The following is a 27,542-nucleotide window of genomic DNA, read 5'->3' on the forward strand; positions in this document are numbered from 1 at the left end:
TGTTCGCGAACACGGTCCGAGACATGTCGTTTCGTTTCTCCAATGTAACTGCTACCGCAGGTACAACTCAGTTTGTAGGCTCCAGGATTAGATAACGGATTTTGTGTACTGTATTGAATCGGACCTGGATCTTGTGTTTGTTTAAGATTTTGGAAATATTTTTGGTAACACCTGCTATGTATGGTTAAGTGATGATTTTGATTGGTTTCCCAGGAGATTGTTTCTCCATGGTTGGAGAAACAGCTTTGCGAATAATGCAGTCCGAGTACCCATTCATCTTGAGGGCTTGGTGTACGTGTACCTGTTCACTGGCTAGGTGGTGTTGGTCGGAGATGCAGCGGGCCATATGGTGTAGTGTTTTGATGAGGGAATTCTTCTGGGCCGGAGGGTGGTGGGAATCAGGTTTTAGATAGGAATCTGTGTGGGTGGCTTTCCTGTGGACAGTGTGACCCAACGAGCCGTCAGGCCTTTTCTCAAACAGAACATACAGGAATGGAAGCTTACCATCCGTCTCCACTTCCATGGTGAATTTGATGGATGGGTGTATGGAATTGATGTGGTTGAGAAATTGGTTCAATGCTGGCAGGCCATGTGGCAAAATGATGAAAGTGTCATCTACGTATCTCTTCCACAAGGAAGGACGTAGGGTGGATGTCTGGATGGCATCTGTTTCAAATTTATCCATAAAAACATTCGCTATCACTGGTGATAAGGGGGAACCCATGGGGGTACCTTCATTTTGTTTGTAGAAAGTACCCTTCCAGGTGAAGAAAGTGTTGGTAAGGCAGTGCCTAACCAAAGTTTATACATCAGGATTCAGTCCATGTTGGACCAAGTCTTCAATTATTGCTAAGGTGTCAGGTACAGGAACCTTGGTGAACAGAGAGACTACATCAAATATGACAAGCAAATCATCTGGACAGTGAGATGCCCTTGATTCAAAAGACCAAGTCAGCTGAGTTACGTACTACTGAGGTAGTCTCGCCCGTGAATGGAAGCAAGGTCTCAGACAGTTTGTAGGTAGGTGAGTTGATAGTGGAAATGATGGGCCGAAGTGGAGTACCTCCTTTATGGATTTTTGGAAGACCATAGAATCTGGGTGGTCTAGCAGCAGAAGGTTTTCGGGAGAGCCGCTTGAATGGTTTGATTAGAGAATTCTAGATTCGAAGTTTTCGTGACTGCAAGGATCCATACTCTTTGTTTTTTTCGGTAAAGTCACGTAGGTTAAAAGAAAACAAATAAATTAAATCACGACGTTTCGGAGGCAACACAAGCTTCTGTTTTCAGGTGGAACCGTCACAGCAAAATGACTGTATCGAGTGAAGAGAGCTCTAAAGAGACACGACCTTATATACTGGTTAAGGGGAGGAGCCAGGATGGGCCGTGAGGGGGGAGGTGTAAGCTCGTGAGAAAACGCCTGGCGCTGCAGCTGCGGACACGCCTGGAGCTTTGTGATGTAGATGGCGGAAGTAGATAAGCAAGCGAGGATTAAGCCGCCTTTTGTTATGCTCGCCGGTGGGTTATATTCCAAAACAGGCGAGCAGTGTGTGAAAAGCTAAAAAATTAACCCGTAAAAACAAAGTTTTTCACTATAAATCCTTTATATGCGTGGCGGCTAGAGTCATCTCGTCCTCTGGCTTGAGATGGCTGCCACCTATGGGTCAGATGATTGCCTGCCACCATTAAGCAATTGGTAATTAAATATAAGTTTTTTTTTCCTAAAAAGTGTAAAAATTTGGGAAAAAAATTTCGCGAAAATTAATTGTCACGCACAACGAGTCTGTATGGAAAATGTCAGCTCGATTGCATCACGAGAAGTGGGTTAAAAAACGACCGAAAGATTTGCACGGTCGTAAGCGCGCAAGCAAGCAAGTGAACTTAATATACAGGATTTAAAAAGAAATGACTACGGCTGTTCAATTATAAGGCAGCTAGAGTTTGGTTTGGTTGATGACATCTTTCCAATGATTGCTTAATTTAAAACCATCCTCTCGGTTGAAGTTGTGAACGCGGGTTCTCATGATATTGTTTTCTCCAATACCAAAGTACTCTGCAAACCTCCCGGGTACTACCAAAGATTTGTCCATGAAGCCATCCAGATATACAAACATAGACACAACTGTAAGATTGCAAGTTTCATTGTTAAACTGCGCAGTACGGGCTGGGGGCGCGAGGGGAGGGGCGCGAGGGGAGGGGCGCGAGGGGAGGGGCGCGAGGGGAGGGGCGCGAGGGGAGGGGCGCGAGGGGAGGGGCGCGAGGGGAGGGGCGCGAGGGGAGGGGCGCGAGGGGAGGGGCGCGAGGGGAGGGGCGCGAGGGGAGGGGCGCGAGGGGAGGGGCGCGAGGGGAGGGGCGCGAGGGGAGGGGCGCGAGGGGAGGGGCGCGAGGGGAGGGGCGCGAGGGGAGGGGCGCGAGGGGAGGGGCGCGAGGGGAGGGGCGCGAGGGGAGGGGCGCGAGGGGAGGGGCGCGAGGGGAGGGGCGCGAGGGGAGGGGCGCGAGGGGAGGGGCGCGAGGGGAGGGGCGCGAGGGGAGGGGCTGTGTCCCGGAAGTTCTCACTGTGCCTGGCCGCAGAGTTCGCACGTGAACCGGAAGTATTCCCCTGCACAGGGGAAGTCCGCACGAAGCCGGAAGCGGCTGCTGTGGGCGAGAGCGCTGCCCGCGATGTCGCGTTGCGGGCAGCAGCAGCGATGCGAGGAGGAGGAGAGCGAGCGAGGGCAGCAGCAGCAGCGCGAGCAGGAGCAGCGGAGGGAGCGAGGGCAGCAGCCACAACAAAGGGAGCTGCGCGGGCGGCAGGAGGAGCAGCGGGAGGAGCAGCAGGAGGAGGAGGCCTCCTCGCCTCACTTCTCGCGGGGAGCGACACGTGCGCTTCTTCTCGCGCTGCCTGCAGGTCCTGCCCGAGCGATACGCGGCCCTGGAGACGAGCAGGTGAAGGGCGAGCGGGGCTGGGGGACTTAAAATCGAGTTGATCCGCGCCCCTGCACTGCCCTCGACTCGCCACGCTGTGGCCCCCCGCGGTGGGTCGCTGGCGTCGGTAGGTAATGGACTGCCCGCCTGGCATGAAGAGTTTGTGTATTCGATCTAATTGGTCATGAGGCGGTCAGCATACGCGTGTGGAGTGGTGTGCGTACTGCACACTGATTGTGAGCCCGGTTTACCAGATTTCCGGCCATTGTACCAGTCCTGTACCTCCCCTATGTCGGCTCGGCTTGAACTGAGTGTCTTGTGCGGTGTGTGACAAGCGACCGTGCGTGATGATCGTCACACCAACAGGCGACCTTAATAGCACTGTTGACACCTCCAATTGGCACCTCCTATTAGCACTGTTGGCTACGGGCAGTGCAAAAGAAGTTCAGCGTGCATAATAGGTGTTCTCTTACAGCACTTGCCGCAAAAGTATATAATGATATACACGTGATCGTTATTGTTATGTGCGTCTGAATGTACTGTACGTGTATATGTGCTCCTGTGTGAAAGAATCAACGCCTTAAGCAGCAGTACGAGCCTCCTGCCGTATTTGTTCACATTCCATGTTGTGTCTCCATACTCGAAGGAGCAGGTATCGACACGTCCGCTGAGGAGATGGAGCGATGAAAACCGTTCGTGTGTAGATCCTAGATGGATTGTTGAATCGCAGTTTGGTTAGTTGTGGGAGCAGCTTGGGGGGAGGCCTTTATCTCGCCGTGGATTGACCGTGACGATGGCCCAAATTGAGCTGTGGGGATGCTCTCATTTCTGTGAGGCGGCAATCATCTCTGCAAAGCCCATGCAGTGCTGTCTGACCATCACGCCATACCATGGCTGAATGAGTGGCCCCCCGTACCTGACGAGCCTGCCAGTGAGTGGGTGCGCTTGGGCTGAGCTGTGAGCTGCTCTTGTTGCTTTGCAGGTTGACAGTCGCGTTTTTTGCTCTCTCTGGTTTGGACGTCCTCAATGCCTTGGGCCAAGTTGATAAAGAGAGAATAATTGAGTGGATTTATTCTCTGCAAGTTCTTCCAAATGAAAACAGTACGTATACATGTAAAACATGCACTTAGTTTTGATGTTTTTTCCGTTATTGAGCTGTCAGCCAAATACTGCCTATACCAGGGCATTCTAATGGAACATTCTCATGTTCTAGAAAGCTTGCGCAGACATGAGGCTTCGTTCACATCCCAGCTGTTGGTAAATAAATACAATTCAAGTGCCTCCATTAAAGCCGGTGGAACACCGATTATGGAACTGTTGAGGGAGAATTGTGTGTTCTGCGTGATGTGTCCAATACCTGTGTGGAAAAGAAACAAATTTATACCAAGACCAAAGACGGCCAATACAGATCTTTTACAGGGTTTTTAAAAGAGATAACAAATAACGATTCTCATAGCATTTTCATGATAATTCCGTTATGAAAAAATAAATACGGAAGTACTGTTTTAACCGCTTCTCACCTCCACAGATTCCAACCTCCACTGCTGTGGCTTTAGAGGGTCCTCTCAACTCGGCACAACACGCTTGTCACAGGTACCTTTCGTCATCCACCAGTGAAACAAGCACATGTGTCAAGGGTGTATTAAGTAGCACACACATTAATCATTCTGTATCCAGAATGCAGAGAATTGGAAATGTATTCTCCAACTCCAGAACTGGGGTGCTTTTGGTGTTCATTGCCTTCTCCCACAGGTTAATCTTAGTTGGATACAACTTCATGCTGGCCAAATGTATACTATGAAGCCATGTCTTCTCATCCGACACAAAACAACAGAGGAAAGGCTCATCGTTCTCAAACGTGCCGTACCCTACACGACAGCTCTTAAAGCAGCCTGACAACCATAAATATTGCCAACGTGGGGAACTGTTGCAATTTACAAGCTGCATAGCGCAGCGTGTAAAATCAGTCAAATTGTACACAATGCAGATCTGTGTCTTTCACCTTTGTTTTATTTATGGAGACATGAGTGTCCACCTGGTGTCTGAGCCTCCTTCTGCAATGCCTCTCTGCTCTGCGGCCAGGTCACGGGCGAGATACATCCATACGACTCGGCGCACATCGCCATGACCTACACAGGCTTGGCATGCCTCGTCATTCTGGGCGACGACCTGAGTCGTGTCGACAAGAGAGCCTGCCTCGCGGGGCTCAGGGCTCTGCAGCTGCTGGACGGCAGGTGATGGTGCCTCCCACACCTGATCAACCGGTGTGCGTTAACTTAACCCATCATCCCTCTGGGGTTAGTAAAAAAAAAGCACCACTTTGTGAGAAGCTGAAAGTCATTTCTATATGGATTTACTTGTCCGGAGATAAGACCATGTAATTATTACCTCTGGTTCAAGGTTAACCATTCATTTGAATGGGAACCCTTGACCCCTTTTTAGTTTAATATTACGATACACTCTGGGATAGGTGGCCATAAGTCCAATCTTTAATACACAGTGGTCAATGGTGGCATAGTGGTTAGTGAACTGCACTATGAACCCTACCACCCAAGGTCAAATGATACTTGACCTGGTTCTGGCTCCCCTTCACCATCCCACTTTAACCAGCTTGGTGTAGTATGGTCAAATAACTACCTTGTATAATACAGTGGGGGGCTTTCATCCAGTAGTGGATTGACAAGGGCCTATAAATAATTTGTATTGTTAAGGTCACACAAGTCATTTAATATTAGCCTGATGGACACAAGGAAAGTAAATCTTTTAATTATAAATGACAGGGTACATAATTTATCTGTATTTTTATAACAATGGTGAAGAACATTAAAGCACAATAAGGTATTAAAGTCGTGCAGGTATATTAACCATATAATTCACGCTGTCTGCTTCACAGCAGAAGTCCAAGATTCTGTGGTGTCATTTGGAGTAAGCCATTGTGTGCCAGCATCGTCAACAAATTTTCGAATTTTAAGATTTGCAAATTAGTAAATTTGGAAGCACATAGCATTCATCACCAAATGTTCAAAATCTAGCAGCACCTTCCTGAAAATAAGTGTTGAAACTAAGTGAGGCTTTTATGGATTAACAGGTATAATAATACAGGTAGACCTCGCTTCGTGCTCAAGATGTGTTCATGGAGAAGTGAGCTCAAATCAAATCGGCACTAAAATGGATCATTATACCATTGTATATATGGAGATGCGTTCTCGACAGCGTTATTTCTTTCGCCTCGGCAAAATATACGGGGGCTTCATTGGGGTATCCGGAGTAGCTCTAACAATAATACAGATGCTAAACATTTTATATTTGTATTATTATTAAAATAACATCAATAAGTATTGGGAACTATACTCACTAGTAAATTCTACTCTACTCCTACAAGGCAGCGGTGGGAGATGAGGTTGGAGCTCCTGCGGCCCCTATCTGGGTCTTAGTGATGCTCCCAATACAAATTTCCGTTGTGAGGTTTATTTTAAGTGGAGCCTGAGACTGTCCTGGTCTTGTGAGTACTCATCTAGCTAAATGTACTGTAATGACATTGAACATTTTATTGTAAATCGTTTTTTTTATTCAAGCGTGACCACGAAATCGTGAAAATCGAATCGTGTGGGGGGGGTGTGGTCTGGTTGGCTCAGCATACCTCGCTCTCATTGGCTGAGCAAATTATGGAAGCGGGAACATTTTCTTTGCAGACGCTGCTGCGTGTTCTCACTCTTTAAGGGATTTGTAGACGTTTTGAATTGTTTTCATAAAATGTTTATCCAGGAGAAAAAGAACACTGACGAATCGCCGTTCTACGGGGTCCCACTCAGCGAGATTTGTCTGTATATTTACAGTGATAACACACTGCCATGAGTTTACTGACAATATTGTTTTCATGGTAATCTTTCCCTTCAGTTTTTCTGCAGTGCCAGAGGGCAGTGAGAATGACATGCGGTTTGTATACTGTGCATCCTGCATCTGCTACATGCTGGATGACTGGTCTGGTATGGATTTACAAAAAACCATCGACTACATACAAAACAGCCTGGTGAGTGAACAAGTACATCAAACTAGTACATCAAACGCACCCCACGTGACGTGCGTAACACAAAACCTGCATCTGGGTTTATGTCTTCTGACATCACACCGCACGACAGGACTAATGATCTTGTGTTAATTTAGAAACAAGTTATAGCACTGTTGACTTGTTATTTTCACGTCTAAGCTGAAGACTTTATTTTGAGGAAGCGTTAAAAAAAACATTTCACCAGCTGACAACTCTGGTAGTCTAATTTGCAAGAGTGTTTTGGGGTACCAAAATGGCAAACCAAGTAAAATAAACTACAGCAATGCAGCAAATAGAAATCATGGCAAAAACGACTGCTTAACATGAGAAATAAAAAATATGCACAAACATAAATTAATATTAAATAAATTCCCTGTAGTGCAAGCTGGCTCAGGCAGATTATTTTTAGGCTGATCACAGTACAGTTAAGTTAAATAAACATTAAACAAATTAACCTTATGGCGGGACCCTGGGGTCCCGAATAAACGGAAGTCAAAATCGTAATTTATTTATTTTTGGCGACTCTGTCCCACCGTGCACATAAACGCCGCGACCCACCTGGCGTGGATCATTCTGTTATCATGTCGTCCAAGCGCAGCGAGATCGAATGCGCAGAAGAAACAAAACGTTGAAACTTTGATTAGCGCATCGTGTAGAGTTCGTCGAGAGGAATAGATTGCTGTATCGGTCGCCTTCAACAGACATAAAATGACGTCACAACGCAGTTTATGGGACCCCGTGGTCCCGCCATAAGGTTACATGGTGACTTTTGTGCAAACGGACAAGGATTTTTGTCAAATGCAATTGCAAGTGAAGTTATGATGAAGCAACAGCTTGGCATCAAATTGTGATTTAGATAGGAGAGCAACCAATGACTTAGGTATTTTTTGAAGAAACACAATTATGATATGCAGAAGTGGATGGATGAGAGCAGATTGGAGTGCTTTTGGAAATCTTAATAGTGAAAATAAATATACCAATGTGCCAATTTTTTTTTAAATCAGCGTGTATTACCTGCTGTGACATGGATCAGAAACTTGGACATTGGCAAAGAAAACTGAGCAAAATTTGAAAAATACACACGTAGAGGTTCACTCCTGGAATAACACTGACAAATAGGAAGAGGAACACATTGATTAGAGAACTCGCACATGTGCGACACGGATTGACGTTCAAGAAAAGTAAGTAGGCTTAGGCAGGACACATTACGAGAAGGTATAATTGATAGCTGATCAGAATAACTACTGAGTTGCAGCCAGAGATGGAAATATGTCCAGGAGGAGACACCCTCTGCTACAATGGAGCGATGAAATCTGCAGCTGCTGTGCATTGCGTGAGCGTAAATGATGATGGTCACTTGGGTAGGTCTTCATCCAATAATGGATTGAGTATGGCTGCTAATGACATTAAGGACTGATTCATGGACAGATATTTTAATGTATATATTTTTTTTTCACCAGAGATTGTTCCTTGAGATGGAACGCCTTGTTTGAAAGGGGGTCCAGTTTGTCAACGGACACGTAGTAAAGATGTAATGACATGTATACAAACATTTCAATACAATTACAGTTGAGTTACAGAAACATTAAACATATGTAGGTTCATGAGGAAGAATTAAACTCGAGATATTGTAGTGCCTTGTGATTGTAAAATGTACTAAATGGTCTCTGTTTTTGTGTTTTACTCAGAGCTATGATAGTGGATTGGCCCAGGGTCCTGGACTGGAGTCTCATGGTAAGCCTCTAGCTGCACAGATCAATCGGTCATTGTTTTTCTTAATTTAACATTATTTGGTGTACCCAGCATGAAAGCCGGACAAACGGGGTTGGGGGGGGGGACTTCAGATGCAACCACATTCCCGCAAATAGGGAAAACAAGTTGGTCGACCAGGGCAACACGTTTAAGTACATTTTTTTATTTCGTTGGATTACATTTCACCTTCTTGGGACCTCCTTTGCCAGTACCAAAATATGAGAATAGGTTTTCCCCTTTTTTCTGGCAACGAAACAGGTGTTAAGATGTTAAAACACCAAACTAAAACCTTTTACAAGGAATCACGTCTGCATTAACCACAATACTTGTGGTCAGATTGCAAACAAAAAAACGTACTCTGATAATATATACATTGTCCTTGAAACTGGACTGATTAGTTTCACACCTGCTTTGTTGCCAGAAAAAAGAGGAAACCCTATTCTCATACATTATACCTTTCTTCCCTCTTCTTCCCCGTCCTTATAAATATGCTAAAGTCGTAACTTGCTGTGGTGCTTCCATCCTTCCTGCCGTTTGGCTGTTATCTCCAACTCTCTGAGTTGCATTGCCCTGTTGGGTGCCTCTGCATTAACGTGCTGGATATTTTTTTCCACCTGAGGACGACCGCTTGTGTTGCGATCGAAACGTCGTGATAGATATATTTTTTTACCTACGTGACTTAACCGAAAGAACCAAAGAGTATGCTAAACATGATTGCTGCCCCCACGGTGGCAGATCCAACCTTCTCTTGTAGGTCTCATACTCAAAAATGTGATACTATGGTTCGCTGCACATTTGGTTTTCATGTATACATCACAAAGGACTGTATGGTTGGGTTCTTATAAAATAAAAATTGTAGAAAAGACTCCTTTTGTGATACTTCGTTGGCAGTGCTGCAAGAGCACAAGTAGGAAAATAGTGTTAACACATGTCAGTTAATATTGTCACCTGTAACATGTTTCCCAACACCATTTTAAGCAGTGTTATTGATAAATGTGTTAAGTGTTCTTCTTAGCTCAGTTTAGCAAGGCACTGTGCTTTGCACATTGTCAGTGGTGTGTGAGTGGTGTGTACATCATATACATCTATTTTACCAATAAACTGCTGGATGATAGCCTTACCACAACGTAGGTCGTGGGGGTTAACCATATTTCGCTACGAGGGTTAGTGCGGGTTGGTAAAGGCGGGGGAAACAGTTGGAACATTGAAATGCAGTATAACAATGGATTTTGCTGCACTGCTGCTTACTAAAAACTTTGCGCTACAAATGTGTAAAAGTGTACTTCAAAGCATGTAGCAGCACCATGCCCTGTCGAGAAGACTGCACTACTTACACGCACACCACTCATAACATACACACCATTTGCATACACCACTCACACACACATCACTTACATGTATGTGTTCTGTAATCCATGGTTCTCTTCTGATCGAACATGCTTCACTCGCCTTACTTGTGCATGTTTCAACTTATTCGATTTGATTTGTCAATGCCATTTTTCATCTGTATGTCAAGACAGGTGTTATATATATTGACTTAAAGCTTTCGTGACTGCAGGAATTGATATTCTTTGGGTCTTTCAGTAAAGCCACGTAGATAGAAACATATTCATGTACGTATTTATATGAATATATTTTAAAATATTATCTTTCTATCTTCATAGCTTTACTACAGTAATTTTGCTGTGGCGGTTCCACCTGAAGACGGAGGCTTGTGTTGCTTCCGAAACGTCGTGATTTAATTTAGTTGTTTTCATTTTTTTTTGTGATTTAATTTATTTTTCATTTTTATTATTTTTTACCTACATGACTTTACCGAAAAAACAAAAGAGTATGGATCCTTACAGTCACGAAAACTTCAAATCTAGAATTTACTGAAAGACCCAAAGAATAGGTGTTATATACCCTGATAAAAAATGTTTTTTTTTAGACATTGCTTGCTGCTTTTCATTTTCAAGTTAAATTTCCCAAAAACACATACACCTGTGTGCTTCTTTATATCACCGTTTTATCCTAGTCAGCTTTCAATAACTGCCATTTGCCTTGGTGTGCATTGTCTTGCACTCCATTTTTGTTCCTGTGGCAGATATCTTCAATTGTTTATCAAACTTATGCAACGGTAAAACATATCTGAAGTGCTGCTGTATATACTTAAAATGTGTGATTTCAATTCTTTACACTACACCTTAATGTATAAGAAATAAAACTAGCGGATCAGCTATAGTTAGAGTTTAAGCTAAGATAACCATAAAGGCAGTGTGGTCTTTAATTAATCTCTGGGCCCCAGAAGCCCGAGTAATTGATGTTGACATTGTATTTCCAGGTGGGTCCACGTTCTGTGCGATTGCCTCATTGTGCCTCATGGAGAAGCTTCACTCCGTATTGTCTGATCGACAGCTGCGGAGAATACAGCGCTGGAGTATATTACGCCAGCAAAGTGGCTTCAACGGTCGGCCTAACAAACCTGTGGATACGTGTTACTCCTTTTGGGTTGGAGCCACACTGCAGGTAGGCGGGCCTCGTGCTGTTGAGCGTCTGTTCAATCTATTAGTTTGTGCTGCGCTCTGAGTGCGTACCCACTTGCTAACTTCTGAGTGTTTCCTGATGCACCTACCGACGAATCTGTTGGCTTGGTCACCTGGAGCCTAAGTGCAGAACGACCGATGCAATTCTAGATATGGTTTAAGTTACATTTTTTTGTCTAAAATTATCACTACCGTTATTTACTATATATTTTTTAAGAGCTATATAACGTTTTTCAGAAGCGACATGGTCACAAATTACATCTCAGTGAAGTGGCTTATCACGTGGAAATATATAGCAGCCAAATTCTCAACTCTAAAGGTGTAACAAAAGAGGGAGTTTTTGAGAATAAAGCATCGTAAAGTTAGTCGTGGTGAATGTGTTCTATTGTCTGCACTTACAACTACACTACTACTCGCATTTCGCCATTATATTGACTTCACAAGAGTGTTGAATACACAGTTATGAATGCTGTTACAGAAGGAATGAGGTTGTTCATGTACGACACTGGCGACCAGAAATCTCAAGGATCCCTCAAGTGACAAGTTAATGATTGGCAGATTAGGGCAGAGCAAAACCAAAATCAGACCATGCTGACACCTACACTATTACCGAGACCATAGGAAGCCACTGCTTGCTCCTCGTGAGTCAATATTGGATGACTTGTGGTGCTAATCAAACATGACCCATCACTGCTTGAGTTACATATATATCCCAACAGAAGCCTCCTATGCCTGGACTGGTGCACAGACACCAGAAGACCCTTTGCCTCATCTCGCTCTTTTATTTTTGAGATGACTTTTATACATTTTCCATACTAGTTGTAGGTTTTGACATGCGGGCATGATTCTGGTGACATGAGAATTAAGAGGACTGCAGGTATAAATATGTCACAGTCTACAAGGGACTGTGGTGTCTCACTTCTTTGCTGGTGAAAGATTAGATCGGTGATATTAATACTTTCAACACTGTATTTTTGGGTTGTGTCACCTAGTAAAACACTTGGTGTGGTATTGGTTGACCCAGGGACAACCAGGCATGAGGTAACATAACCAATGACTTTGTTTTTATCTCTGTTTAAACCTTTTTTTAATTTACATCAACACCAACTGTCTCATTTCAAACAATGTATTTAAAATATTAACCAAATGTTTTTGTTTTTTAGCTTCTCGACATATTCCAGTTCACGGATTTTGAGAAGAACAGACGATACATTTTATCAACTCAGGACAACCTCGTGGGTGGATTTGCAAAGTGGCCAGACAGTCATCCAGGTGTGTTAATTTACAATTCTTTATATACATATACTAGCTTTACTACCCGGCTTCGCCCGGTACTTGAATTCACCACGCTCGGCCGCCTTTATCTCCCCAGTGGCAATGTTCACACACCACACCAGTTACTGGTTTGAGGCTGAGTCGACCTAGGGGAGGCCCAGGACCGGTTCAAATAATCGTCACCGGTGGTGGCCGTGAGCGGGAATCGAACTCTGGTCGCCGGGTTCATAGCGCAGCGCGCGAATCGCTACGCAGTCGCTGCCCCCCCACCCCCTCCCCCACACGCGTGCGCGTCCATAGGTACACATACACAAGCTTGCAGCAGACACACACAACTTTGAGGGTGCGTACGGCAGTAAACGACTGAAATAATAGAACAATGCTGCGCGAAGAACTCCTTAGACCTGCAACACATTTGTATTTCACTTTACCCGCGATCAGCAGGCACACACCGTTACGCTTCCGCACACGGGTCACATGACAGATGTGACGTCACAGCTCACTTGCCATGAAAAATATATGCATTATTGCGCCCCCCCCCCCCCCCCCCAAAAAAAATACAAAAATCAATTTTCATCATTTTTGCAATGTGTACAGTCTGGAAAGTACCCACATGGTAAATTTCAAGTTTGTTGCATGTTGGGAAGTATGCTAAACATTTTGAACAGACACACATAATCACAAATTTCCCTTTTTTATATATATATAGTTTCCTTGACAGCTTGCATGTGGTTACTGCTTATTTACTGTCATATAGAAATACCATTTATTAAAAGGGACACTAGTTTTTCCTCTGTTTTTAAAGCAAGTGTAAAACTCATATTTAAAATGTTCTTAGAATAACAAAGGAATGGATAAGAAATATTTAGTAACTTGTATACAGTTCCCATATAACTTGAGCACTTCTGAATTTTAACACAGCTTTTCAGGAGGGAGTTGTACTTTTTTAATTTGAATTCCTTTTGCTCTGTCGTTTACCAATGTCGTGTGTGATGCACATGTACAGATGCCCTCCATTCATATTTTGGTGTGTGCGGCCTGTCCCTGCTGGGGGAGGCGGGCCTCGAAGAGCTCCACCCTGCACTCAACATGACCACAAGGGCCTTTGGGCACATTGTGATGCTGCACCGGCGCTGGCGTCGGACCAGCTGAGCTGGCGTGGCTCAGGGCGGTTGCGCTTCTCGCGGTTTCCCTTTTGTGCGGATGTGAGGTAGCCAGCACAGCCCTGACCAGCTGTGGAGTGATGGACCAGCAAGGGTTAAGGGTATATTTATTTTGGTTGGCCAGGTGAGAGTTCAAGAGACCAGAATAGTCTCACTTTTGCAGGGTGGCCCTGGTCACCAAAATTACAAGCAAAACAATACAATTACAGCAATTTAGCACCTAAAAATTTGAGTAAAAACGAATTTTCACATGAGAAATCAAAGATATTGTATAAACATACATCAATGTTTAATATTAAATTCCCTGTAGTGAAAGTTGGTTTGGAAAATATTGTTTAGTCTGGTCAATACAATTACATTTAAGTTATAGAAACATTAACAGCGATGGGGTGACTTTTATTTTAATATGTAAGCAGATGTATGTCAAATTGATATATCAATTGCAGTAGTGGCACGGATGGAACAGTGACCCCATGCAGACTCGCAGTGATCAGCACTCGGCTGATTTAGATAGATTTTGTCTCCTTTTTTGGTTTTATCATCGTTTTTAAGTGCGGGATCAAATTATGATATGCTGTAACCAATTTTATCAACTGACAGTATCAACAACTAAATAAAATGCTTCCAGGTGTTTTAATGTTGTGGGATTGTTATTTATTTATTGCCATGCTCAGTCGGTATTATGTAAGCATTTTTGTAAAGGTCACCTACATGTTAGTTTCTACATCACTGCAGCAGCAAGGATTATGCAAATGAATACGCCATAAGACTGCTCCTAAATTGTTAATAGTATCTGGATCGGGGTGAGGGTCAATGGTTAGGGGTTAAGGGTTGGGGGTTAGCGATTTTGTGTTTAGCGGTTAGGGGTTTACGGTTTGGCTCTGAGTTAGGCTTTGGGTTTGAGATTAGGTTAGGTGTTTGAAGGGTTAGGGTGGGGTTTTGGTTTTGGGGTTATCGGGTTTTAGGTTGTAGGTTAGGGGGTTTAGGGTGTAGGTTAAGGGTTAAGGGGTTAGCGTTAGGGGAATTCAGAGCCCTTTTTGGGAAATTGGGAGTCCAAGGGGTGGGAATTAGGCTTCGCTTACAGGAATGAAGGTCCTTTACGCTTTTCCGGGTTGTTAGATCATTTGTAACTACATTTATTGATACTTCCCAGAAGGTTAAATCTTGACTTAAAGCTTTCATTACTGCAGGAATTAATATTCCTGTGTTGCGATCAAAACGTCGTATTTGGTTTATTTTATTTGTATTATTTTGAACCTATCTACGTGACTTTACCAAAAGGCCCAAAGAATATGAATTTTTAGAAGGTTTTTTTGAAATCTCGGAAAAATGGTGTGAATTGCAGCATTTTCTTTCGTATATGTATATTATTCACATTCAACCTTAAAACACATTGCAAAAGGCTTGTGAAGTGAACCGTGTTATTCAATGGGAAAGCTTTGAAAGCACAGGATGGAATTTCGCATGGAAATGATGATTATTATGTTTATCTTTTACTGCTTTTTATTCTCTAAATCGCAGTATGCAAAGCACAATTTACGAGATTTTTTTCTGTTTTACAGGCTATTTGGCTTTAGGCTCAACATTTTTTAGTTGTAACATCACAACTCCCTTGCCGTGCAAAGATATGCATTATTGCGCCCCCCCCCCCTCCAAAAAAATACAAAAGTCTTTTTATAATTTTTGCATGGTGTACAATCTGGAAAGTACCCACATGGCAAAGTTCAAGTTTGTTGCATGTCGGGAAGTACGCTAAACATTTTGAATAGACACACAATCACAACTTTGCCTTTTATATATATGGAGATAAACTCCTTAAAACATTTTTTTTTAATAACGGTTTTATTAACAACTTCGTTTAACTCATGGTCATAAAGTACGTCAATGGCGCCTGAGACATGTGGCGCCTGCTTTTTGTGAGAGCTGATTCCACATTTACACTAACATCTGCTGCTGCAACTTCTTCTAATGCTAAACGAATTCTGTCTAGAACTAGCTTAGCTCTTATTTCAGAGAAAATCAGACTTACACGCACCGATCTAGATCAGTTAGACAAGACACTCTACAAATCACACTTATCTTTGAGTGCAACAATGTCCACATCGGATTGGGAACATGTAGACAAAATGACTGCCTCTTCAGCTGCCGCTATGTCGACCAAATGTAAGGACAACTTGATTTCCAAATTCAACTGCCTCTCAAACAAGAGACCGGACCCACACATTGAAAAGCTAGACGTTAACAAAGTCGTAATTAATCGCAGTAACAGTTCTATTTCTGAAGGTCTGAAATCCGTTTTAGCTAAAGGACTAAACTTTGCAGTCACACCTAGACACATACCAGTTAATGATATAATTGCTAGAGTAGATGTAGCTCTCAAGGGCCTGAGTCACATCGCTGCAGACGTAGCAAGATCTGAAATCTCTGCAACCCTCAAAAACGCTAAGATGCCAGCTAGCAACATCAGCAAAGATGAGCGTTTTGAATTAGCTCTATTAAAAAAGAGGGATGACATTGTCATCCTCTCAGCCGACAAAGGCAATGCCACTGTCATCATGGACAAAATAGAATACAATTACAAAATTCAAGAACTACTCAACGATGGCAGCTATACAAAAATAAAAATTAACCCGTAAAAACAAAGTTTTTCACTATAAATCCTTTATATGCGTGGCATCGGTTTTATTTTATTATTCATTTCTGTTTTTCTTGAGTAAGAGTTTCATTTTTATCACATTGGTATTTTAAATTAAATATGAAATATTTTTTTTCCTAAGAAGTGGAAAATTTTGGAAAAAATGTTTCACGAAAATAAATTGTCACGCACAACGAGTCTGTGCAAAATGTCAGCTCGATTGGATCACGGGAAGTGGGTTAAAAAACGACCGAAAGATTTGCACGGTCGTAAGCGCGCAAGCAAGCAAGCAAGTGAACTTAATATAAAGGATTTAAAAAATTAACCCGTAAAAACAAAGTTTTTCACTATAAATCCTTTATATGCGTGGCATCGGTTTTATTTTATTATTCATTTCTGTTTTTCTTGAGTAAGAGTTTCATTTTTATCACATTGGTATTTTAAATTAAATATGAAATGTTTTTTTTCCTAAAAAGTGGAACATTTTGGAAACATTTTTTTCACGAAAATAAATTGTCACGCACAACGAGTCTGTGTGCAAAATGTCAGCTCGATTGGATCACGGGAAGTGGGTTAAAAAACGACCAAAAGATTTGCACGGTCGTAAGCGCGCAAGCAAGCAAGTGAACTTAATATAAAGGATTTAAAAAGTGAATTCCTACATTTTGTTTACCATTAGTATGCTACATATTACTCTAAAAGTGACAGATTTCACGATTATATTTTCATGTCCCAAAAAGAAAATCTGGCGTTTTTAGCAAAAATAAGCAACATTTTCACAGCTTTATTTTTCAACAAAAAGTGCATTCCTCGGTTTCGTTGAGCTTTAGTTTGCTATATATTATATTAAAAGTGAGAAATTTCACGATTAAATTTGCAAGTAAAAAAAATCAAATCGCAATACTAACCTATGCCGTTTTTGGCCAAAATTGTCCAAATTTTCAAAGCTATATTTTCCAAGAAAAAGTGAATTCCTCCATTTTGTTTAGCATAAAATGCTATGTATTCAATTATGTGGGAAATTTCATGGTTAAATTTTCACGTTCCAAAAAAACCGCATACTAACCTATATAATTTTAATGCAAAAATAAGCCAAATTCTCACGCTTTATTTTGCAACAAAAAGTGAATTCCTCCATTGTATCTAGCCTTAATATGCGATATATCAGATTACGTGGGACATTTCACGATTAAATTTTCAAGAAAATAAAAGGAAATCTGCTTACTAACCTATGCATTTTTTGGGCGAAATTGTCCCAATTTTCAAAGCTACATATAGCATTACTATGCTATTACGATAAAAGTAAGATATTTCACGATTACATTTTCACATCCCAAAAAGAAAAACGGAATACCTTTTTTGCCAAAAAGCAAATAGGGTTAGGGATATGGGTTAGAGTTACGATCAGTAGTTAGGGTTGGGGGTTATGGTTAGGGGTTTTGGTTAGGAGTTAGGGTTAGGGGTTAGCGTTAAGGGTTATGGGTTAGATTCAGGTGTTAGGGGTTATGGGTTATGGTTTGGGTAAGGGTTTGGGGTTAGGGTTTAGGGGTTAGGGTTAGTTAGGGTTTGGGTTAGAGGTTAGGGTAACGGTTTAAGGTTAGGGGTTTGGGTTAGGTGTTAGGGTTATGGTAAGGGGTTAGGTGTTAGGGTTTAGGGATAGGGATAGGGCCAGGACTCGATTTTTCCAACTCACTACTCTCTAGCACATCTGCCAAAAACATTAACAAGCTGCAGCGTGTACACAATTATTTGGCAGGTGTCATGACGGGTACTGCAAAATCCGACCATGTCTGTCCAGTGCTCACCGAACTGCATTGGCTTCCTGTTGCCGAACTCATACATTATAAGGTTGCACTAATTACATACAGAGCGCTTGCCACAAATGAACCACAATACCTTGCTGATATCGAAGAGCATAAACCATCACGCAAACTCTGGTCATCCTCGCAGCAGCTTTTGGCTAGTCGTTGAATAAAGACGTTTGCTGCATTGTACGCTTTCAGATGCACTTCTGCAGCCGTCTGGAATGTTTTTCCTTCCGATATTAGGAAGTCACTGGAGCTCCGCATTTCTTTTACCCAGATTGAAAATAAATTTTCTTTAGAACTGCTTTTTGTGCTTCGTTTGTTCTCCTTCCCCCGCACCTCTGATGAGCATGATTGGCTATGTACGGTGTGAAAGAAGTTCAACATACACACCAACATGGACACTCGCGAAATAACCTATCCATCATGGACACTCGCTAAATAACCTAACCAACATGGACACTCGCTAAATAACTTAACCAACATGGACACTCGCTAACTAACCTAACCAACATGGACACTCGCTGCAATAACTTAACCAACATGGTGCTTTCGATTTAAAGCTTTCGTGACTGCAGGGATTCATCTTCTTGGTTCTTTCGGTAAAGTCACATAGAAGGGAAGTAATAAAATAATAAAAATAAAACATAATAAAATAATTCTCACGACGTTTATTCCTGCATTTCCCATAAATATGCTAAATTCTTCTTCAAATGCAAATTATTTTGTCAAGGCTCTCTTCCTCCTCCCTCACAGCTTAAATAGACACCCCAAGCCTAAGACGTGTCATTTAGACTCTGTCTTATCGACAGACATGTTCTTCACCTGAGGACGGCTGCTTGCGTTGTGGCCGAAACGTCGTGAGAATTATTTTATTATGTTTCATTTTTATTATTTTATTACTTCCCTTCTACGTGACTTTACCGAAAGAACCAAGAAGAAGACAACATGGTGCTGTAGCGCCACCGTGTGGTCACATGGTACCACTGCAGTGCCTGGCGCGGTGACAGCAGCAGTGTCACTGTGCGGCGTCTTCACGGTTTCATCGCCGCCAACCCGCTTGGGACTAACGCCAGGACGCCGCAGCAGCAGCAGCGACTCACAACTGCGGGGAATGCGCGGGTGACGCCTGACAGCGGCAACTGCTGGCGTACTGTGTTGGCCTACACTGCACATGTCCACCACATAGCAGACGTAACCACGAATTGAACACTTGTGGTACTGCACTTGTCCACCAGACGGCACACGTAACACGTCCGGCGCCGGTAAAAAAACCGAAACTCTGCAGCCGATTTGCACTGCAATTCTTTATTTCTTCACGGATTTTCAAGTAAAAAAACTACTGCGCTGACATCCCAGGCTGTCCCATACGTTTACACCGTTGAATATTTGGTGAACATCGGTGCTTAAATAGTGAAACGCACTGCATTCCCAAACAGTGCGCTTCAAATCGGCAACAATCGCACCCATCATTGATTTTAATGCAAAATGCCGCCCGGTTCCACAAGTCACACAAGCAAGTGGTGTATGTCTTTCGACTCTACTTGACAGAATCGCGCCATATGCGATTCAACTCATCTCGCTGAGACGCGTTCAAAGGCATATTTGAGGCATCTCACTTGCAACCATAAGAAGTCCTAATTCCAAAGCAGGAGCCCAAATTCCAAATCTTGGAGTTCCGATTCCTCATCCGGGAATGTAAATACCAAGGAAGTGGTTGTGGGGCTCCCGGAAATGGAATAAGGACTCCCAAAATAATCCATATACCCTGTTAGCCTAGTTAGGGTTATGGTTAACGGTTAGGGTTAGGGGTCAATGAGAAGTGAATTCCTCCATTGAATGTAGTCTTACAATGCTGTGTATAAAATAAAAACTGGGGAATTTAACATGTATATATTTTCTGCGTGAAAAATCGACATCGCAGTCAAATACACGAAACGCATTTGGAGGGAAAAAGCCACGACCATGGGGAGAACAATCAAACTACAAATATACAGCAGGTGTGAGGGATGGGGTTGAACCTACGACCTCCTGTATACCAGGCAAGGTCGTTACATTCTTGCCACTGTGAATTCCTCCATTTACGTTAGTCTTACTACGTGATGTATGAGACAAAAACTGTAAAATTAAACGTACTACGTGTTTTTTTTGCTAAAAATTAGGCACATTTTTAACGTGTAATTTTCCAATTAGAAGCTCATTCCTCCAATGCCTTGAGGCATACTATGCTATATATATAAAAAATAAAATTGGGTGATTATACAAATATATTTTTTCTCGAGAAAAAAAATCGACATCCTAACTTATATAATTTTTTGCCAAAATTGGACAAATTTTCGCGTAATTTTTAAATGAGAAGCTCATTCCCCAATTGCCTTTAATCATAATATGCTATATATTAAATAAAATTGGGTGACTATGCAAATATATTTTTTCTAGAGAAAAAAAATCGCCACTAACCCAATTTAATTAGGGGTCGGTTTAGCTTTAGGGGTTATGAAGGTGCAAAGTTGACCATTTTTCCATGCAATTTTTCATTGGAAAAAGTCTAATTGTTGCAAAACATTGCTAAATAGCCCTTATTTTGCTTGTCAATAACACTGCAACCAAAATACATAGAGAGCCAGTTGTTGCATTTCCTGATTGCAGAATATGTAGGCTACGAATTGTCTAGGGGTTTGACAAAAAACAGTTCCAAAGCATTTGCAATTTCTGTGTCCCGGAATTGTACGAAAAAAACAATGAAACATACTCTTTGGTTTTTTCGGTAAATTCACGTAGAAATAAAATAAATTAAATTAAATAATAATATAATACGACGTTGTTGTCATCAAACAAACGATGCTTGTTTGTTTAGAAGTCCAGTGTCTAGCTCGTCCGTCCCCTATGGGCAGGAATTCCACACAACTCCCCCTCTGACCGACCCCTCCTCTTTCTATGTAAGGCCTCGACACAGAGACGTTGTCTTTCTGTGTGCCTATGTGTGTGTCTCTCTCTGTTTGTCTCCGTGAGTCTCTATCTGCTTGTGTGTCTCCGTGTCTGTGTTTGTCTCTCTCTCAAATTTAGCAATCTTTGGAAGAACGTAATCAACCAGGTGGGGTGTTGACTGTTTTGTTGGCCGACTCTCTGTGTTGTATTGCATTATAGTTATACGTTTATTAGGTTTGTTTTCTCATTCATTTGTATCTGATGATGGTTGCTTGTGTTGCAATCGAAACGTCGTATTCTATTATTATTTAATTTAATTTATTTCTACGTGATTTTACCAAAAGAACCAAATAGTAACTCCTGCAGTCACGAAAGCTTCGAATCTATAATTAAACAATGTCTGGAAGATCTGTATATACTTCACTGATGTTAACCGAGTCACCCCTTGTCTCAATGAAGCCCCCCGAGTCAAAAACAGTTGCATTTGAGCCACTGAGTTGAATGGTTTTCGAAAAAGAGGGACCCTGTGTTGAAAATAACATTCTCTTTCATAGGCTTTCATTGACAGACCAAAGATTTTTGGGCATTGACTACTGAACAATCGAAAGTTTCAGAGAGTCAGTTTTGACATTTCCTGATTGCAAAATATGTAGGCTACAAATTGTCCGGAGGGATTGAAAAAACATTTCCATCGTGAAATGAGCCCCCAAAAAGCATTTGCAATTTATACGTCCCCGAATTGTACTAAAAACATAGGAAAACATCGGATAGCATAGGGGGGGGGGGGGGCGACATTTTTTTTCAAAATCCCTTTTCTCAAATAACTTAAGCATAGCAACTGAAATTATAACAATCATTGTGGCATGCAAGCCATATATTCAATTCAATCAAGGCCATAGGGTTGAGGTGGCTATATGAGCATTACAGATTATGGTCAGGGCTATAGGTTCCACACAAGACACGTTTTTCCCTCGTGTGGACAAATGCACAACTACAGTACACAGTAGAGGGTTTTCAGCGGTTTCACTTAACTTGATTCCTGTGTCGTGGTCACATCTTGTAATCAACATTTAGTCCACTTCCTGTTGTCCAATCAATTCCAAATGTTGCACACAGACTCAGATCCGGTGACAATGCATGCCTGTATCAAAATCGGCATCAATTAATCAATTAATTCGCTACTTTAAAGCAATTTACATTTTGTATGGACGCCTTATTATATTATCTATATATATAAAATCGCAAATCTGTCTGTCTGTCTGTGTGTGTGTCTGTCTGTCTATCTGTGTGTCGCCGGACCATACGCAGTTTCATTGGACGAAATGTGAGGGATTTGCGAGACACGATTGGTCCGTTTGGTTTTCCACGGCGGTTGCCCCTGGCAACGGGTAGCGACGCATTCGCTGCGGGGTGGACGCCATTTTTAATTCCCGTTAAAAATATGCGCACGCATTAACACGCGACTCTGAGGTAAATTCATCAAAGTTTCACGTCCTCTTCACTCCCCCCACCCCAATGCGTGCAATTACTATTATAGGGTCGGTAGATAATACAATTATAGCGATTAGACAGTATTATTGTAGCGCGGGGGGGGGGGGGGTAACGGCCCCAGTACCCAGCCTCAGCCGGGTGGGCAATTTAGGCGAGGCCGGAGGCTCTGCACGGTACTAGGCCTCGCCACCCCACCACACTATAGGCCGTACATATTACTGCACAGCGGCCGAGGAGATCGTGGCTGGGGGGGGGGGCAGGGGTAGCAGCCCATCTGTGTATATATGTAAGGTTTCAAAGGCATATTATGCCCATGCATTATGCAGGATCAACAGCACCAAGGGGGGGTGCAGGGAGTAGCATTAACAAAGGAAAGGAATGTTATTGATATGCAGCTGCAGTTACTAAACAACCACGTAGAAAACTAAAGTATAAACTACATAAAAAACTAAAATATAAACTGCATAGCACCATCAGTATACTTACTATACTCTACAATAAGCTGAGTTACTAACAGCAAGTAATACATTACAATTCTACGTCGTAAAAATTATATAATATGCTTCCATCTAAACTTTATTCTCTTACATCACACGAGCATATACCGTACTATATACTGCCATAGATAAACCCAACGTTAAATTATATACTGTATTACTATAAACCACCCTATACCTTATACATTTCAACATAACACTATGTATTATTCTATCCACCCTAATGTGTATCGAAATGGTTTATTACGTCCTTCCAATGATTGCTAAGCCAGAATCCATCTTCTCGGTTAAAATTGTCTCTGTGTTTGTATATGTGGATCGCCTCATAAACGAATCTCTCATGATAGCCAGATGGCTTGCAGAGAACCTCTGTCTTGGAGAAGTCAATGTCATGTGAGCCCACTGAGTTGTAACAGTGATCTGCCACGGCTGAGGTGTTTGTCCTACCGTGTTTCAGGTCAGCTTTATGTTCACGGATGCGGTCCGAGACATGTCGTTTGGTTTCCCCAATGTAACTGCTACCACAGAGGCAACTTAGTTTGTAGACACCAGGGTACTGTATGTCTGGAACCACATCTTTTACAGACGGTACCAGATCACGGATTTTATGTACTGTATTGAATCGGACCTGGATCTTGTGTTTAATCAGGATTTTGGAGATCTTTTTTGTGACCCCAGCAATGTAGGGTAAGGTGATGGTGGTTTATAGCAGAGGTGTGGACTCGAGTCATGTGACTTGGACTCGAGTCAGACTCGAGTCATGAATTTGATGACTTGCGACTCGACTTGGACTTGCATAACAATGACTTTGTCCCACCTATGAGATGTGGACTCGAGTCATGTGACTTGGACTCGAGTCAGACTCGAGTCATGAATTTGATGACTTGCGACTCGACTTGGACTTGCATAACAATGACTTTGTCCCACCTCTGGTTTATAGTAATACAGTATATAATTTAATGTTGGGTTTATCTATGGCAGTATATAGTACGGTATATGCTCGTGTGATGTAAGAGAATAAAGTTTAGATGGAAGCATATTATATAATTTTTACGACGTAGAATTGTAATGTATTACTTGCTGTTAGTAACTCAGCTTATTGTAGAGTATAGTAAGTATACTGATGGTGCTATGCAGTTTATATTTTAGTTTTTTATGTAGTTTATACTTTAGTTTTCTACGTGGTTGTTTAGTAACTGCAGCTACATATCAATAACATTCCTTTCCTTTGTTAATGCTACTCCCTGCACCCCCGCTTGGTGCTGTTGATCCTGCATAATGCATGGGCATAATATGCCTTTGAAACCCCCCCCCGCCCACCTCCTACGCATTTTCCATGAATATGCTAAATTCCTCTTCATATGCACATTCCTTTTTGTTAAGGCGCTCTTCCACCTCCAACCCAGTTTATATATAAGCTCCTAGCTTGGTAGTGTCTCATTCTTCACCTGAAGACGGCTGCTTGCGTTGTAGCCGAAACGTCGTGAGAATTATTTCATTTTATTATGTTTTATTTTTATTATTTTATTACTTCCCTTCTACGTGACTTTACCGAAAGAACCAAGAAGATGAATCCCTGCAGTCACGAAAGCTTTACATCGAAATATGTAAGGTTATTAAGAAATATATTTTTCACCCGGGCAACGCCGGGTACTTCTGCTAGTTTATATATATTTGTGTATGTTAAAAACTCCGCGGTTCCTAAACTCTCGAATCGCGTCGCCCAAGAAGCAGGCGCCACGCGCCTCAGGCGCGCACGCTCCGTGTCAACGAGACCGAGTTACGGGCACCCTCACTCCACGCAAACACAAAAGTTGTACATTGAAGATGAATTTATAAAATAACCAATTTATTCAAGTCAGCGTTGATGTGGGAGCAGGCGCCGCATCATTGACATACTTCTCGACCGTGAATTAAACGAAGTTGTGAATAAAACCGTTTAAAAAAACTTTTTTTAAGGAGTTTATTTAACTTCCCTTGTGTTTGTCGTGGTCAAATCTTGTAATACAAATTTTGTCTACTTCCTGTTGTCCAATCATATTCCAAATGTTGCACACGTACTGAGATCCGAGTAAATGCATGGCTGTATCAAAATCGGCATCAATTCAGGTCAAAAAACGCCGCGGTCCCTAAACTGTGGAATCGGCTCGCACAAAAAGCAGACGCCGCGCGTCTCAGGCGCGCACGTGCCGCGTGGGCGAGTTACGGCCGCCATAACTCGACACAAACACAGAAGTTGGACATTCAAGACGCAGTTATAAAGTCATCAACTAACACAAGTCGGCGTTGATGTGGGAGCAGGCGCCGCATCATTGGCGTACTTCTCGACCGTGAGTTGAACTAAGTTGTGAATAAAAAAAAGTTTTAAGGAGTTTTTTGGATTTCTAGTTGCGAATGACACTATTATATGATGGATTAACAAAAGCAATTTTTTTTATTTGCACGAAGTAGTCGGGAAATGAATTTAAAGGAAAAGATGAAAGGCACCCACATCATGTGCCTTGCTTTTTGAGAAAAACAAAGATGCGTACTTTAACGAAAATAAGTGTGACGACAAAAAAAGAGATTAATTAACACAATGCATTGCTGCACCTTAATATGCTGCATTAATATTGGTAGGAACCACCTGGTTCCACCAGCCCACAGGGGATTATTGTGTCCGTCCGTCGTGCATCCAAATGGGAGGGTTGGGGCTGGGTGGCGAGGGTGGGGAGGGGCTGGTCACCCCGTGGTGCCCTTATAAAACGTTTAACCTACTCACGCCGGCTTGTGCCCGCCCTCACAGTCGGGCATATTTGCGGAATACACCACGCCGCCGTTGACCCTGGCCATTGACCGAGCAACCCAACGTTCCTACACCAGCTCTCTCCGCAGCAGGAATGTGTTTATCCGTGCGATTGTTATGATGACAAGATCTGACATCTTTGTATTTCATGTAGTTTAATTTTTTTTTTAAACGGTGGGGAAAAAATACGTTTAAGAAACCGAGTCATGTTATTCGTTACATGATTTGCATGTATCGGCATTTTTGTTATTTCTAGTGGTCGTATATTGTATAAGCGCATCTGCATTCACGTGTGACGCTTTTGATAAAAAAAACCCAATGTTATATAGATAACTAGCTTTACTACCCGGCTTCGCCCGGGACTTGGATTCACCACGCCCGACCGCCTTTGTCTCCCCAGTGGCGATGTTTACTACACACCACACCAGTTACAGGTTTGAGGCTGAGGCGACCTAGGGGAGGCCTAGGTTCGAACTCGGGTTGCCGGGTTCGTCGCGCAGCGCGCTAACCACTACACCACCGCTCCCCCCACACACGCGCGCGTCCATAGGTACACAAACACGCGCTTGCTGCAGACACACAACGTTCAGGGTGCGTACGGCCATAAACGACTGAAATAATAAAGCAGCAATAGGTACACAAACACGCGCTTGCTGCAGACACACAACACAACGTTCAGGGTGCGTCCGGCAGTAAACGACTGAAATAATAAAGCAGCAATGCTGCGCAAAGAACGCCTTAGACCTGCAACACATTTGTATAGCACTGTACCCGCGGAGGGTTGGGTTGGGTGCGTGACATGAGCAGGCACACTGCGTGATGCTTCCACATGTATTTTAAAATAAATTTACACGGTGTACAGTCTGGAAATTACCCACATGGCAAATTTCAAGTTTGTTGCATGTCCGGAAGTACGCTAAACATTTTGAACAGGTAAATATTAACAACTTTGCCTTTTATATATATGGAGATAATGGAATGCAGATGGCGGTCTTCTCGCACGGCCAGCTCCATGTCGCCTTATCTCGATCACATCGAACCGAACCCCCAGCAAGGCCTTCTACTTAACGACGAGAGAAAATTCACGTGAAATGTCCTTTTCAATGAAGTCTTCCAGATGTAAAAGATATAAGCTTTTAATGAAGAAATAAAATGATCTAATTCCAAACATAACACAATTCATCATGGGATCTCCTTTGCCAGTACCAAAATATGATAATAGGGTTTTCCCCTTTTTTCTGGCAACAAAACTGGTTATAAGATTTCGATTTAAAGCTTTCGTGACTGCAGGGATTCATCTTCTTGGTTCTTTCGGTAAAGTCACGTAGAATGGAAATAATATAATAATACAAATAAAACATAATAAAATAATTCTAACGACGTTTCGGCCACAACGCAAGCAGCCGTCCTCAGGTGGAGAACAGGTCTGTCGAGAAGACAGAGTCTATTTAAGCTGGGATGGAGGGGGGAAGAGCGCCTTGACAAAATAATTTGCATATCAAGAGGAATTTAGCATATTTATGGGAAATGCAGATATGCGATTAGTGTAATAAACGACTGGACCACGATGTCTGGCTCAGTGTCCTTTATTATTCGGTTCGTGCTGTACACCCACACGGCTGTCTTTACTCTGTAGCTTCTCCACGGTGCTGACTCCAACGTCGGCCCGATCCACAACAGCAGCTCCGCTGCTGTTTCTCTCACACAGCCCCCCTTGGCTGTACTCGCTGCTGCTCT

General features: G+C 42.6%; 1 protein-coding gene across 1 annotated transcript in view; it reads left to right on the forward strand.

Moving 5' to 3' along the window:
• Nucleotides 1-14,301, forward strand: part of PGGT1B (protein geranylgeranyltransferase type I subunit beta) — a 16,389-nt gene extending 2,088 nt beyond the window's left edge. The window contains 10 exon segments of the mRNA XM_078600310.1: nucleotides 2,605-2,847; nucleotides 2,849-2,922; nucleotides 3,884-4,002; nucleotides 4,430-4,494; nucleotides 4,984-5,135; nucleotides 6,799-6,931; nucleotides 8,638-8,683; nucleotides 11,025-11,209; nucleotides 12,390-12,498; nucleotides 13,508-14,301. Of these exon segments, the coding sequence (XP_078456436.1) occupies nucleotides 2,605-2,847; nucleotides 2,849-2,922; nucleotides 3,884-4,002; nucleotides 4,430-4,494; nucleotides 4,984-5,135; nucleotides 6,799-6,931; nucleotides 8,638-8,683; nucleotides 11,025-11,209; nucleotides 12,390-12,498; nucleotides 13,508-13,653 (1,272 nt within the window). The 3' untranslated portion in view covers nucleotides 13,654-14,301.
• Nucleotides 14,302-27,542: the final 13,241 nt, after the last annotated feature.

Source organism: Lampetra planeri, chromosome 13 (genome assembly GCF_965212315.1).
Source record: "Lampetra planeri chromosome 13, kcLamPlan1.2.h2, whole genome shotgun sequence".
Taxonomy (NCBI): domain Eukaryota; kingdom Metazoa; phylum Chordata; class Hyperoartia; order Petromyzontiformes; family Petromyzontidae; genus Lampetra; species Lampetra planeri.